Source organism: Oryzias latipes, chromosome 4 (genome assembly GCF_002234675.1).
Source record: "Oryzias latipes chromosome 4, ASM223467v1".
NCBI lineage: Eukaryota > Metazoa > Chordata > Actinopteri > Beloniformes > Adrianichthyidae > Oryzias > Oryzias latipes.
Window position 1 is genome coordinate 26,199,525 of NC_019862.2, and position 14,961 is coordinate 26,214,485.

General features: G+C 39.8%; 2 protein-coding genes across 3 annotated transcripts; both read right to left on the reverse strand.

The window, feature by feature from the left end:
• Nucleotides 1–17: 17 nt before the first annotated feature.
• Nucleotides 18–4,422, reverse strand: LOC101173695 (dimethylaniline monooxygenase [N-oxide-forming] 5). Of its 2 annotated transcripts, XM_011474347.3 has the most exons (11): nt 4,295–4,422; nt 3,988–4,121; nt 3,667–3,855; nt 3,404–3,569; nt 3,168–3,310; nt 2,855–3,054; nt 1,290–1,523; nt 1,040–1,161; nt 901–973; nt 748–817; nt 18–667 (listed from the first exon to the last, which is right to left on the reverse strand). In XM_011474347.3, the coding sequence occupies exons 2-11, from the start codon at nt 4,117–4,119 to the stop codon at nt 341–343; spliced, it is 1,656 nt and encodes a 551-aa protein (XP_011472649.1). In that variant the 5' UTR covers nt 4,120–4,121; nt 4,295–4,422; the 3' UTR covers nt 18–340. The 2 variants fall into 2 exon arrangements, with proteins under 2 accessions (XP_011472649.1, XP_004068218.1); XM_004068170.3 differs by having other exon boundaries at nt 3,988–4,308.
• A 3,619-nt stretch (nt 4,423–8,041) lies between these two features.
• On the reverse strand, nt 8,042–13,660 carry LOC101173929 (dimethylaniline monooxygenase [N-oxide-forming] 5). Its single transcript, XM_004068171.4, has 11 exons — nt 13,536–13,660; nt 11,918–12,056; nt 11,372–11,560; nt 11,128–11,293; nt 10,907–11,049; nt 10,547–10,743; nt 9,589–9,724; nt 9,281–9,500; nt 9,085–9,157; nt 8,603–8,855; nt 8,042–8,512 (listed from the first exon to the last, which is right to left on the reverse strand). Exons 2-11 carry the CDS (start codon nt 12,047–12,049, stop codon nt 8,363–8,365), a joined length of 1,659 nt encoding a protein of 552 aa, XP_004068219.1. The 5' UTR covers nt 12,050–12,056; nt 13,536–13,660; the 3' UTR covers nt 8,042–8,362.
• Between the last annotated feature and the right edge of the window lie 1,301 nt (nt 13,661–14,961).

The window sequence follows — 14,961 nt, forward strand, 5'->3', positions numbered from 1 at the left end:
TCGTATGAACACAAACACAAACAAAATGTGCAACTTTATTAGTATTAACCATACCTACATAAACATAAACACAAAACATAAATGCACTAGAAATCTGATTTAATGATGAACATGATGCAGAATTCTCTAGTGACACAGAAAGACCATTAGGTGGAGACATTTCCCTACATTAATGGAGACAAAAGTATGAGTGTTTGAAATTGTAAATTGGTCAGATTTGACACAAACACAACAGGAGGGTTAAATAAAAATACTCTGTACTAAGTTGAACCAAAAGCTTAAGATGTACTTTGTTGACCTGTTTATTTAATTTTTCCTACAGTGAATATTCCTCTCCATATCAATGGCCAGGGGACCAAGAGCCCCTGAGCAAAGTTGCATTTTGCACCAATGCAGACAAAAGCACTGCTGCTATCACAGTTCCTACAAGCGCAATTGACCAGGGAGAATATAAAAAGTTTGCCCTGGGCTCAGGTTGGGGCACTAGTCTGGTCTTGAAAGGTTTAGCAACCCGTTCCCATTGAGTCAGGATGGCGCATCGGGCCCCCGTCCACTGTCCAGGCCCAGTGAGGCGGTACTGATAGGGAGTGCAGGGACCAAAGACGACCTTCATCCAGAGCACAGGATCTCTCAGGAGCAGCTTCAGGAGGTTTGGCCGAGCACCCACCTAAAAACCGTTTAGGTTTAATGTCCTTGCATGTTGTAAAATATATGGCAAAATTGTTCTCGGGGCTCACAAAAACTAACCTCAGTAGCCATGAAATCCAGGTATGGTATGTAATCTATCTGCAGAGCAGCCTGTTGTGGGCAGGGATAGCTGGAAATTAAATACACAAATGATTGAATCTTAGCGTGTTCTTTTACTCTGAAATTCACTTTTAATTTCGGGGAGATGCTTGCCTTCTTATGTTCCTCTTTCTATCAGACTCAATGACTTCTAGCATCCTTTCTTTGGGTGGAAGATGGGTTGAGCCTGGAAGAACAAACACGCTTGTTTATTTTGTTTACCCTCCTTTTTCTGATTTCAGGTTGGTCATACCTGAAAAGACCTTAACAGCCCAGCGAGCCTGCATCTCCACTACTGGGATGATTGGTCCTTTAGCTTGAAAAAGACCCATGATGGCCAGAGTGGGGTGTTCCAGGGATGGTGGAAATACTCTTCTGAATGGCAAAAGAGTGTTTGCAATTTCAATATAAATGTAATAGTTGAAGCCATTGATGAAGCAAGGAGAAGATCTGGAATCATCCACAATGTCCAGTTACGTGTCAAGCTAAAATTGTGAACATACTTGTACAGTGTCAACTCCCCATGTGGTCTTTCAGACAGGGCAGTGTCCAGGAAGGGGAAAGTTCCTTTGTAACCAGTACAAAAGATCACTGCACTAATGTTCTCCTCCTGTGAGCCATCTTCAAACACAGCCGATGTGTCCTTGAGCTCCTTCAGGTTGGGCTTTATGACTAACGCCCCCTGGAGGATTCGACCGGGAAGATCGTCATTAATCAAAGGTCTTCTGTCTATAAATCTGTAACAAATGAAGAGATTATCAGGAATTGTTTCAATGATAACGAAGTCATTGCAGCTTGCACAGCTACAATCCTTACATTGACAAAAGTTTGTGTGGGTTCCTAGAAACTGAACAACACAGCTGAATGTCAACATTTTGTTTTGGCTTGACACCAGTTCTTAATCTTCAAACTATGCAGTATCATAGTAAACCACAAGCGGGTGCCTGTCAATTGTAACAGTTCTCACATGTTAAACTGGGATAAATTGTCATTTAGATCCCTCTTTGTCACTGATTTCGTTTGAATTAACAAAACCGAGAAAGCATCAGTGTGACAGATATTTGAATCCTGTCAAATACAGAGAAAAGGGATGAGCTGTAGCAGAATGTCTGCAGCTGCAGCTTGCAGAGCAGGGGTTCCAGCCAAATGCCTGGAATGAAATCGGCTGACAAACAGCTGATGGGGCCCGGCTGTCGGGCCGCAGCTGATTGCAGGAGAGAGATGACTGTGATCTGAATCCAGCTATTCTAGGAATATTAATGACAACAATAATAATGTTGGATAATTTTTGCTCTGGCATATTTGTGAAAAGATAACACCCAATTTTGAGATCATGATCAGAGTGAAGTGGTACATGAGCAGCCATAGAAAAGGACTCTTTGGGTGTGGTCATGTCAGACTTCTACTGTTGGTTTTAGGTGGCAACCCAGAAGCCGTGTTGTGTGCCACTGCACTAAAGACTGAGGCGGAGTCTTTGCAGGAGGAAATCTTTCCCTTTGCAAAAGAGTAATTGCTAAAAAACAAAAAAGCTTATGTGCGGACTGAGCATGTTATAACCCTAAAATGACAATTTCCTTGAGTTTCATTAAGTGGTTACCAGTCAGAGGCTAAAAACTCTTCCAAAACCTCCTTGTTGGAACGAGACAACAAATTCCCCCTGAGCAGACTGTGTGCTGCCATGCAACTAATGTAACCCTTGTGCTATCTTAGATGACCCCACCCTTACATTGACGTGTTCTCCCTACCATGACAAAGGTGGATAAAGGTGGAAAGATTTCATGTAATCCATGGACACCAGTGAAGATCACAAATCATTGAAGAAAAAAGGTTCAGAGCACTGTCTAGTGGGTCTAGATGACCCAACTACCAATGTTAAAGTGCCTAGGATAGCACAAGGGTCATAGAGCCTCGAAGTTTGATGTACATATATCTCTCTTTCAAACTCTATGACCTGCATCTTAACCTCCTGTTAAAATCTCAGTTTAGTCCACCTTATTAAAAAAAAAAAGTATAGAAAAAAAAATGAACTGTTCTACACAATGCAGAGACCATGAAGCTAGTGAATAACCTGTGTCTGGGTTTCAAAGCATAAAGGTCGTGGTCATATTTCTGGTTCAGTGTTCTTTCAGTCACCCAGTTCACAAAACCTCTGGGAAGCAGCTGCGTTATGAAGCCGTTGAACCTGGTGATGGCCGTCATGTCCAGAGGAAGGCCGTTGGCGGCCATCCTACCGATTACCCAGGCTCCACGTCGTGTGCTGAGAAATGTCTGGAAAAATAAAACATAGAAATGAATGAAACACTTTCTACAACCTGAAGAAAATAACTTTGGATGGTGCACAAAGCGACATGACACCACTTCTTGCTCCTGTTCACTTTGACCTTTTCTGCAGATCTGCTGATTTCTACAGCAATGTCTCCTCCAGAGTTGCCGAGGCCGACCACCACCACCCTTTTTCCTCTGTAGGGCTCTGCATCCTTATATTCCCAGCTGTGCAAACATTTGCCAGAGAAAGTCTCCTGCCCTGCAGAGAAACAGATGGTGTTCAAAACAAAACATTTTTATTATTTGGTTTATTGAGATAACCAAAAAAACTGTTAAACTGAAGTTTTTCCACCTTGAAAATCCAATTGAGGTAAAGTTGGATGGGTGTAGTGTCCTGAACAAACCAGAACCGCATCAAAGATCCAATGCTCTTCCTCTCCGCTTTTGTTTGTCGTCACTACGTCCCACTGTCCCGACACAGAGAAGCCTGGTCTTTGTGTAGCACTTCTCACTTTGGTCTGGTGTGTGCATGCCCACATTCACAAAAACATACATGTTACTATGGAGCAGATGGACTTGACAGAGAGAAGAAAGCATGTTTAAAACTAGATCAACCTGAAACACGATGTATTTCAGTAAGTTAAAATGTTCAGTGTAGAGCCTCAAATACTGCAGCAGCTGGGAGTTGTGCATGTAGTTTGGATAGTCATCTGGCATGGGAAAATCACTGAAACACATCATCTCTTTAGAGGTGTTTGACACCAAAGAGCGGTAGATGCTGGATTGCATTGGCTCAGGCAGCTCCTGCATACACAGAAGATTTAGGCTCGAGATTAAACAAATGCGTTTACAGTTTCATGCAGAGTATTGTTAGGAAACAAAATCTTAATCTCGGTGTACGTACGTTAGTTGACCTTCTCAAACTACTCCACCCACCTGAAATTTCCACAAGCCTCCAATGTCGTCACTGCTTTCAAAACAGACAGGCTGCAAGCCCTCATCAACACAGGCCTTAATGCAGGTCAGGCCTGAGCTGCCTGCCCCAACCACGGCCACACGGAGAGGCATTGCTGATCCACGTTCCACAAAAGAAAAAAAGGAAACAAAGAAGGCATCAATTTATCTAACACAAATCCCCCAAATGGCTTGTTTGAGCCACCAGCAGAGCACCAACAGCATGAGAAAAGATGAGAAAATAAGCACTTCTAAAACAAGTCTCAGATTTTGTGTCAGCTCTTCTCACCTCCTCATGAAAGCTCTTTAAAATCTTGCGCAACAGGAGTCACAAAAAGACATTCTGCAAACCAGCGTGTGCTAAGTTGTTACGTAACGAGTAACCCCACAGCACAGAAAGGACTATGACCTGCCAGAACGAGTGGAATTCCCCACCCAGACACTGCAAATGAATAGACTGACTTTTTTCTTCTAGGAAGGCACTGCATGTTAAGTGGAGGTAACAGAAGTCTCAGCTGTTTGGATAACCATTAGTGTTACAAAACGGGCAGATTGCTGGTTCCGTCTGCAGCACAGCTAAAAGTCCACAAACAATGTCCAAATATCCAAATATTTAAGAAAATGTATAAAGAAACTCTGATTTCATGATATGAAGATAAGAGGAGTTAATGATCACCATATTTAATAACGCAAATGTTATCTAAGTGATTCGTTTGTTTTTTTAACTATGCATTTCATCATGTCTTTAATGAGTTTGGTACATTTGTGTGAATTCTTTTTTGTTTTGATTACAATGTTAAAAATAAAAATCAATTAAAAAAAACAAAGTATCAGAGAGTTTCAGGGCAAAGGGTTTCAGGGCAGGCAAACAGGGTGAGAGACAAAACAGTCAGGAAATCTGAAGATCAGGTCAGAATATATCACACTCAGTATCCAGGCAGAGTGGCACAAGCAACAATTTACACTGAGTTCTCAGTGCAGTGCTTAAGTAGACTGTGAGTGATTGCAAATGAAAGTCAGGTGTGTGGCATCTAGAAACATTGCGCCGGGGATGCTGGGAGATGTAGTGCTCAACGAAGTCGGGAAACGGTTCCTGTGGTGACCAGAGGGGGAAACGGAGTTCTGACTTCTGAAAGGTAGACTCACAGTTAAACAAACAACAAAGGAGAAAATGACTATCTACCACAAACTGATCCAGCTTAAAAAAAGTCCCCATGTTAGCAAACAAATCTGATCTGACTTCAATTTGACTTATGGAGACATACTGGTGAAAATCAGGTAAAAAACAAAAACCAAACAAATCACAAAGAGGCCACACAAAACCTTTCTGTTTGACTTCTATAAAAAATGTTCTTAAAATTGACGTTCAGTGTTTAAGTTTTAAAAGCAAACAATTAAAAACTAGTCCCCCCCCCCACAAGTCATTATTAAAGTAAATTACGAATATAAAAAAAGTCTTCATGATTGCTCATTAGCCAGTAGCTTAATGTTTCACAATCAAAGAAACTCTTATAAAAAAAAGTATAAGTTTTGCAATATATTAAAAAATATATCATGTATTACAAAATATATTCCAATAAAATATATTGCAATATATGAAAAAAAAACTATTTTTATAGGTTCATATAAATTTAAAATTTATTGGTGTGCAAAGAAACTTGACTTCACAATTGCTTCTATGTTTGTTCAAATAGTTTTTTGTTTGTTAGGCAGGAACTCCAAATCAGATTTTGCAACCCACTTTTCTTTTCATGAAGGGGTGGATGGATCACATATGACTATGCTATAATTGGTATAACTTAAATGTTGTTTACTGTTAATAATAAATGATCATTTACGTAACCAAAAAAAGGAATACATTCCTTTGCATAATAGCCATTGTCATGTATTTGTAACATTATATAACATCATATAAATCTGGTTATATTATGTTTTGTGATGTATTTGTTTTTATTATAATTGAATTTTTATCTTAAGAGTAAAGCAGCAGAGATAAGGACAAAAGCCAAATGATATAAAGGAACAAGATGTATGATGAAGTCTGTGACTTACGAATGTTCATGAGAAATTAACTGAATTTATTCATAATAAAAAAATGCAGGCATGATTAGTCTACATGATAGACTAATCAGAGACGCCGCCTCTCTTTTTACATTGAATCTTTAAGTAATAATACTGTCTATATATATATATCCATATATATCCATGTATGCTTTACCTGCCAGCATCTTACATCCTGCAGTTATGTGCTGGATTGTTTCAGGGGCCTCTTTGCACAGCCTACACCTTGGGTCTTGTCTGGTGTGGTAGATCTGAGCCTCTATTTCTCTTGTGCTCAGGGCTTGTTCCTGAGCTGCCAGGATGAGCGCTTCAGTGCTGTCCTGTAGGCCAGCCCTTTCTAGCCATTGGTAGGACTTCTTGATATCAGCCACTTCAGTTATGGTCTGGTGGTACATCCCATACAGGGGTTTGTCCTCCCATGAGGATTTGTCCTCCAGCACTGTATCCTCTGCTCTCCATTTCCTAAGACATTCACTGAGCACACTGTCAGTTGGGGCCTTGAGCTTGATGTATTCATAGATCTTGGATGTTTCATCCTGGATAGTGGCTTCTACACTCACTAGTCCTCGGCCTCCTTCCTTGCAGCTAGCATACAGTCTCAGAGTGCTGGATTTGGGATGGAACCCTCCATGCATGGTGAGGAGCTTTCATTTCTTAACATACGTGGTCTGTATCTCTTCCTTATTATTCCTGCAGGGTATCTGATAACTGGCAGTGTGTAGCTGTTTATTGCCCAGGTCTTTTTTTTGCCATTGAGCTGGCTTCTCAGGACTTGCCTTAACCGTTGGAGGTATTTAGCTGTTGCAGCTTTCCTTGTTGCCTGCTCCAGGTTGCCATTTGCCTGCGGAATTCCAAGGTACTTGTAACTGTCCTCAACGTCGTCTATTGTTCTTTCTGGAAGTGAGACGCCTCCTGTGTGGACTACCTTGACTCTCTTTGTCATCATCCGGCTGATTATATACATATATAGATATATATATGTATATAATCTAACATTTAAAAGAAAACAACATTAAATGCATCAGGATTTACATTTGACTTTACATTCTAAACCAAAAGTTTGAAAAATGTTTTTTCACCAAACCTGGTGATAGATATAGCTTCAAAAATCAATAAAGGGAAGAGAGTCAGAGGTTGTAGATTCAGGAAACGCGAAGGTGTTAGGAAGTGGGGACCTTTAGTATTTTGGAGGAGTGGGAAGAAAATATTCCTAGTTAATTTATGACTTATTGTCCAAACTAAGTTTGATATATTTATGTATATGTATGTATAGCTTTTTTGTCACTTTTAGTTTGTTTGTTTATTTTGATCACTTAAAATAAACCAATTCCAACATCTGTTTTACATTTCAGCAAACACCATTGGCAATGTGAGTAAAAAATCCTATATATCTTTATTCTTATCTTACTTTATGTCTGGTGATTTGAAGAGGGAGCCGGTTTAGCTCGTGCTGGTTTGCGGCGCCTTCCGTCCGTGAAACCTGGGTTCTCTTCTCTACTTCTGTGCCAGTCCCAAGCCCGGTTAATTTGAGAGGGTTGCATCAGGAAGGGCATCCGGCGTAAAAAATTGCCAAAATTTTCATGCAAATCTTCCGCTGTAAGGTGGCTGATTCGCTGTGGCGACCCCTGATGGGACAGCCTCGTTCTGAAGATCATGTATACTCCACCAGGTGAGATCTTGCATGGAGCTCCAGGTGCAGAACGATTCTCAGCAGTCTTGTATTTCTTCCATTTTCTAATAATTGTTCCAACAGTTGGCAGACAAATACATTTTTCCCCACTGTTTTACCACATCTATTACTTTTACTTTTGCAAAAAGGATCATTACACCTACAACGGTTATATCGTCTTAATGATACCTGGCCCCTGTTATGACTTCTCTGGCTGCCAAACCATGGGGGAAGGAACGCTTTGTTTATAGATGTTTTACGGGAAGACAGCCCAACATTATAAAGGAGGAAATTGACACAAACAGATCGGAAGAATTAAAAACTTTAATCAATTTTGTTAAAGTCTGGTGTTAATGTTTCAGCACAGTAAAAAAAAAGAAACAAGAATAATGACAAAGATCTTTTGTCTCTGTAAAGAACTACTAGTGGTCTCTGTGTGTGAAAGTTTCTGTGTATTCAAGCTGCCTTGCTTTGCCTCTTTGTTTAAACTCACACTACAATCCAATTTAAAGTAAAAAAGCTGAAAGAAAAGTATGGTGTCTGGTGTTATTTAGAATCCTTAGTCAGAAATGTTTTTGAAACAATAAATATGGTCAGAGGTACTAGGACAGTGGACTCCTGGTTTGTTCAGACAACTTGAGGACGGAACTTGGACAGCAGGGCGGGAATGGTGTTTGGATGGTGAGCTTGAATGTAGTACAGAGCAGTTCCTCCGGCAACGGTGACCAAACTCAGCTTGAACAGCAGCTGTTTTGCTGAACCTTTATTCACCTCCACCTGTGGATGAAGCATCCAACAAGATTATTATTGGAACTGATCTTCTAGTTTATTCCTTAAACCCATAGAAAAAAAAATCTCCTTTAGCACCTTTCTCGTTTTCATTGGCTGGTACATGCGGTCAAACTGGGTGAAGATTGCTTGGCGAGCTCCATCCCATTTTCCTGGCCCAAACAGTCGATACTGATAAGCAGTGACAGGCCCCCAAAAAACCCTCTTAAACAAGGGGAAATCTGTGAAGAAGAGCCAGAGGAGGCTTGGTCTCACTCCGATGTCCTTTGCCAAGTTGTCCATGTACTCAACAAAGTCCACCTGAATTGGTGTCAGTTTGGACGTGATGTAGCTGCAAGAGAAATTAATTAATATTAAGACACGCTGTTCTCTAAATCACATCCACAACAAGCTCAATTCAGAAATGACTTGCACAATTTACACTTCCACAACATTAAGTCACGTGTCAGTTTTACACAGACATGAAGTTGCAACAATTCACTGATATTTTATGCACAAATTTTTTTTTAAACATGAAAGTAAGATAAAGATATATGGTTCAGATTCAATACTTCTCATACTTTTTTTCAATATTTCTGGTGTCCTTTTCAACAGCCTTGATCATGGCCTGATTTGATGGCAGCTTCTTATGTCCTGAAGGGCCAAAAAAGGACAAAAAGCTGAGCAAACAGGCTCACATGAATTATTGGTACAAGTTATAGTTTGCAGTTGCAATACTTTAGTACTACAGTGATCTTTACTTATATGCAGACTCACCTTTGAAGACACGTGCAACGTAGCGGGCCTGCATTTCAGCCTGTGGCATGATGGCGCCATCAGAATGAATGAAACCCACAATGGCCAGGGTGGGATGATCCAGGTTTGGAGCAAAGACATGCTTGTATAGACCCACACGGTGGCCAGACTTATACAAAGCATTTTTTGGTAAGTAAGGAAAATCATAATTATAACCTGTAGCAAACACAATGGTATCCACCTGAAAGAAAAAAGAAAAAAAACATTATGATTTTTTTGGACGCTATTAGGAAGGTAAAAGGATGTCATGAAATTAGATGTTTGCTAACATTTTCCACAGAGCTACCATCTTCAAACACCACAGTGGAGCCATGGATTGACTTGATGTTTGGTTTGACAATAACTCCTCCAGACAAAATCTTGAAAGGCAGGTCATCATTGATGACTGGAATCTGGCTGAGAAGCCTGTTGACCGACAAGAAGATGGAGAAGATGAAGTCACACATGAGTTGAATCTATTATAAGGGGTCTATTATAATAAAAACTAAAGGAAAACTGATTACAGTAAAAAAAACTAGTGAAACAGTAACTCCAATGCTACCTTCGCACCAGGCTTGGAAACATGCGTTCGGGTAACGGCTTCCAACAAAAAGTCTATATAAACACATTGATATGTGTGTTTCGGGCCTCCGCACTCAAAATTCATGTGTTCATGCATTACTATGCAAGTTTTTAAATGTAAATGACGCATACTTTTAAAGTGGATTACTACCTTTTTAAAAGGCCCAAAGCGCTTTACAGTCACAGTCTCATTCATCCACGTACACACACATTCACACACTGATGCCGGATCCGCTAATGAGCACTGCATGGCACCAACTTATAACCATCCAGAGCAATGTGGGGTTCAGTGTCTTGCCCAAGGACACTTCAACACATGGATGCGCAGGGAGGGAACCAAACCTGCGGTCTTCTGACCAGAGGTCGACCGCACCATCTCTGCACCATGGCTGCCCTTGTTTGTGGGCTCCACGTTCTGAAGGTGAGACCAGTTGAACTTTGACCAGTCAGGTACTCAGATTTGGTAAACAATTTAGGATCATTAACCCATTATCAACTCAATTTAATTCAATTATACCTTATTAATCCGACAAGGAGAAGTCCTATGACTTCCAGGACAGAAATGGCTTCCACCATTTAAATTGTATCTATTTGAAGTGATAGTGATTGTGATAAAGTTTATGGCCCAAGAAAGAAAAAAATAATTAAATTGGAGTTGTTTTCTACCTGTGTTTGGGTTTGAGACCATACATTGCATGGTCATACATAGAGTTGAGTTTTTTCTCCCCAAGCCAGTTGAGCAAACTCATTGGGAGAAGCTTGAGCATGACATGAACGAAGCGCGTGTTGAACATGTCAACTGGCAGGCCGTTGTCAGACACTTGTCTAATGACCCATGCACCACTGCGAGTGCTCAGGAACACCTGCAGGGAGCCAGAAAAGGAAGCAGATTTGAAATGATCAAGGTCATTGCGATGGTGTTTACATGTGAAGATGGAGGAGCTAGTGCATCATGAGAACACAACGTTGCATAGTAATGGAAGGGACTTGAAAGCAGAATCTCAACAATCACTGGGACTTTCCTACCTCTTCTGCAACTCTGCTGGTCTCCACTGCAATGTCTCCTCCTGAATTACCAATCCCAATGACCACCACTCTCTTCCCATACATGTCCTCCGGCCCCTTGTAATCCCAACTGTGGAAGTAATTGCCTTCAAATGACTCAATTCCTGCAACACAACATAATATTAACGTTTATTTGACACTAACCAGGCCAAAGGTTTGCGTTGTGTCCTCTAGGTAGGTACCTGGAAAGTCTTTGAGAGGCAAGTTCGGGTAGTTGAAGTGACCAGAACAGCAAATAATTGCATCAAAGATGTGACTCTCCTCGTTCCCATCTTTAGTCCCCACCACCACTTCCCACTGACCGGTGCGAGAGAAGTCTGGTCGCTGGGTAATTTTCTTCACCGAGGTCTGGGATCCAAAACCAGTCAGACTATCCACCCAAAACCATGAGTATTCAACTACACACTAGCTGTAGTGTCTAGTTACCTGAAAGCGAATGTGCTGAAGCAGTTTAAAGTGATCTGCATACATCCTGAAGTATTTCAGGATTTTAGAATGGTGCATGTAGTTGGGATAATCAGCTGGGATAGGGAAGTCACTGTAGCACATCATCTCTTTCCAGATGTTGATCGTTAGGGAGCGATAGATGCTAGCTCGGTTTGGCTCTGACACGTCCTGTAAAGAAGGTATTTGACATGTTTTTATTGTCATCTGTACTTGTAAAACACTTTTCTACCCACTAATATGCAAAGCCGTTTTACACTACTTCTAATCTATCAGCTCATTCACATGAACACACACACCAATGGCAGCGGGGGCGCCTGTGCACCTCAACCCACCAGAGAAAACTAATGTGTCCTCCATTATCAGCAAAATGCCACAAGGACATATTAAAAACACAAAAAACACAATTTTCATCAGAGTGGGTCTTTAATCCACTGCCATTCAATAATGATCACAAACTGAATAAAACATTTTACATGTCAGGTAGAAAAACAGACTTATTAGACATTTTCAAGAGTAAAAGCTTGCCTTGAACTTCCATAGTCCACCCATGTCGTCACTGCTTTCAAAGCAGGTTGGTTCCAAGCCCTCATCCAGACAAGCCTTTAGGCTGGTCAGACCTGAAGGGCCAGCGCCAATCACTGCCACCGTGCGCACCATGGTGCAGCTGAAAAAAGAATTAGAAATTAACTACTACCTTTCATGCTTTTGCTGAAAAAGCATGGTTTTCTGACTGTGACTCTTTCTAGCCTTAAAATTCAATATGCAGCATAATCAATGCACATACTTTTAAACTTTAGTGCAAATAAAAAACTTCATTTTGACCAATTTGTATAGAACCTCATGCAATTTTTGTGTCCAAATTAAATATTAGGCCTGACCTATAAATGTAAAGGAATAATAGTATTACTATCAATAGTAGTAGGAGTACTATATTGAATTTTGTTCAAAGAAAAATATTGTATCTCTTTTTCCTTGAGTCAGATTAAAGGGCTGAGCAAAAACTGCTCTGGAACCTTTATCTAAGCAGACAAGACTTTCATTGTCCAACCTTTTTCTAAGCATTATTGTTGGTCTGTCAACATAAGTACAAAGCTGCATTGATTCCTACTGGACTCATTTACAATGAATCAATTTGGACCCTTTGAAAAGTGTTGCTTAAGTATTACATAGGAAGAAAGAAGAGTACTATGTGGACATTTTTAAAATGTTAATTTTAGTCTGTCATATCTATGGATGCATTAAAAACAGACACTGTACTTCCAGCATTCCTGCACTGACCTATAGTGGGTTCATGGTATGGTTTATTCTACAGTAAAGCAAGATAACGCTTTAGGTTTCAGCTGTGGAGTTTTTGCCCTGCTTTGCAGCTTCTGTCACAAAACAGTTCCCCGAACTTGCAAAAAGGTGAAAGGTAACTTTGCAGTGATCTCTGTTAAACTTTGGAATGACCTTATGGATGCAGTTTACACAGTCAAATCTTTGGACCTATCCAGATATGAGAGAAAACTTCTGTTATACCTTTCAAATGTTTTGTCAGTTATAGTTTTAAGATGTTTACCTCAGTTTGATTTTTGGTTTTTCTTTAAGTGATGGATTTAAAACCCATATAGATTAAAATAAAGTCGAAATCAAGATATGTATAACTCAAACACTTATTCTCTATTTGTTTTTATCTTCCCTGAGATAACTAATGTTTACTTTTAACAGAATTATTTACTCTATTGTAATACCTATGTACACATAAATAATTGGTTATAGAAGTTTCTCTTTTCCTCACTGTTTCCTAGTCTCACATCCTTTTATTAAATCTTTTGATTATTATGAACTTGCAGAAAAAAACAATTAAAAAAAAACGCCTGGCACAATCTTACTTTGCGATTTGTAAGAAAAAAATGCAAGGAAGTTGAGAATTAAGGTCCCTTTCTTGAACATTTATGTGTGAAACATTGCAAAGTATGAATATAAGAAAAAAAAGCTCACAGTTGGATAATAAATCAGGACAAATGTCATTGGAATGTTTGAAAAACACTTTAAACATTGAACAAAAAAAAGTTTTACCATCAAAAAATACTGTGAGCTCATTGTGATACAAAGTCATTTGTCCAGAACAGTTTGACAGCAGAAATGATCTATTCTTTCCTACCTTGTGTGCTGGATGGCGTTTGTCTGGAGAAAAGGACGACACTCATCAGAGTCCTGACTTTTATACTGAGACAGGAACCCATGCAGGCGGGCTTTTCTTCCTCAGGCTGTAAACTGTTCTGCCTCCAAAACAGACAATGTGATCTGTACATTAGAATCTATATTACACCTCAGCATTATTCCACGCAGTTATTTTCCACTTTAAAGTGAATAGTTAATCTATTATAGCATCTTTAATTCAGCACAGTGGGGGTAGGCTTTCTTTGCCTGCATAGCTGTTCTTGTAAACTCTTTGAACCCTTCTGCATGAATGCCGTGGAGCTGATTGAACTGTTTGGTTTTCCAAGTAGACATTTTTTAAGGTGGTTAAGGAATGCATGATTTTGTGGTTTTACGTTAAAAAAATACATAAAATCTTGTAGTAAAAAAAATCCTCTTGTGTTATGCATCGTTTGAACTTTAACTTTTAATAGGCTTTATTTAAAAAACTATATTTTATAAAATGTAGTTTTGTCTTGTGTTTTCTTCAATGCTGTGATAGGGGGTTTATTGCAATTGGTGCATTAGTTACAAAAGAATGTGGCCCAACTCTGCTCAGTACAGTGTAGCAGTGTTTACTCAAGGCTTGAGCTGTAACTTTAGCAGGAGTTTCATTTGTGTGCTCAGACAGGACAGACCAGATGGCTGAACTCCTAGTTGTGACATGTCATTTATTACGACTATGTGCTATAAAGGCTTCTGCTGTGTTTATGCAATACGCTGAGATGCTGCAAGTTTATAGATTATTCTAGTCCTTCCAGTTGGGGAAACTTTGAATTAATCTACCTCTTCTGTTTACAAGAGTTTGTATAGCTACTGTGGCTTATAGATTTTATCATCCTGCTGAGTGTTTACCTCAAAGCACAATGAAGAATTAGCTCAGTCTGATATGTGTGAGGAGTGAGAAATGCAGTCCTTCAACCATCAGTGTCTTGGTCCCTGACAGCACTACAGCAAATAAAAAGGGGGTAACATTAAGATCTTGACTACATCATTGACTACATCTTTGTTGCTGATTTAATAATGCACTTTAACTTTTGAAATGTCTTCTTCAGGCTGTGTTTTCCTTGCTCTAATGTCAATATATTGCATTGTGATTCATCTTAAATGCTCTCATTAGGATGAAGATGAAATTTCTTTGGGGCTACACATAGGTGATGGATTTTCTTTTATCTTTCTTTTTTCAGTTTCTAGAGGGATAAGGTTGAACAGTTTGAGATCTGCCCTATTACCCTCCACTGAAAGGTATAAAGTGCACAAACCACCTCACTTGTCCTCTTTTAGGGCTCATCTGTCCATCAAGTCCTTATCAGTGAGCCCAGACACCCAGAGAGTTAGGGCTGATTTTACACTACAAACAAGAGTGGAGTTTGTTATCAAAGCTGTGG

Bases quoted from the DNA above. Each gene is read 5' to 3' on its own strand.
- LOC101173695 (XM_011474347.3), bottom strand. From the start codon at position 4,119: ATGCCTCTCCGTGTGGCCGTGGTTGGGGCAGGCAGCTCAGGCCTGACC. The intron at 3,856-3,987 runs GTGGGTGGAGTA...CTGTGTATGCAG, and splicing joins GAGGCTTGTGGAAATTTCAG to GAGCTGCCTGAGCCAATGCA. The intron at 3,311-3,403 runs GTGGAAAAACTT...GTTTCTCTGCAG, and splicing joins ACCTCAATTGGATTTTCAAG to GGCAGGAGACTTTCTCTGGC.
- LOC101173929 (XM_004068171.4), bottom strand. From the start codon at position 12,049: ATGGTGCGCACGGTGGCAGTGATTGGCGCTGGCCCTTCAGGTCTGACC. The intron at 11,050-11,127 runs GTACCTACCTAG...GTTGTGTTGCAG, and splicing joins GCCTCTCAAAGACTTTCCAG to GAATTGAGTCATTTGAAGGC. The intron at 8,513-8,602 runs GTGCTAAAGGAG...CTTCATCCACAG, and splicing joins AGCCAATGAAAACGAGAAAG to GTGGAGGTGAATAAAGGTTC.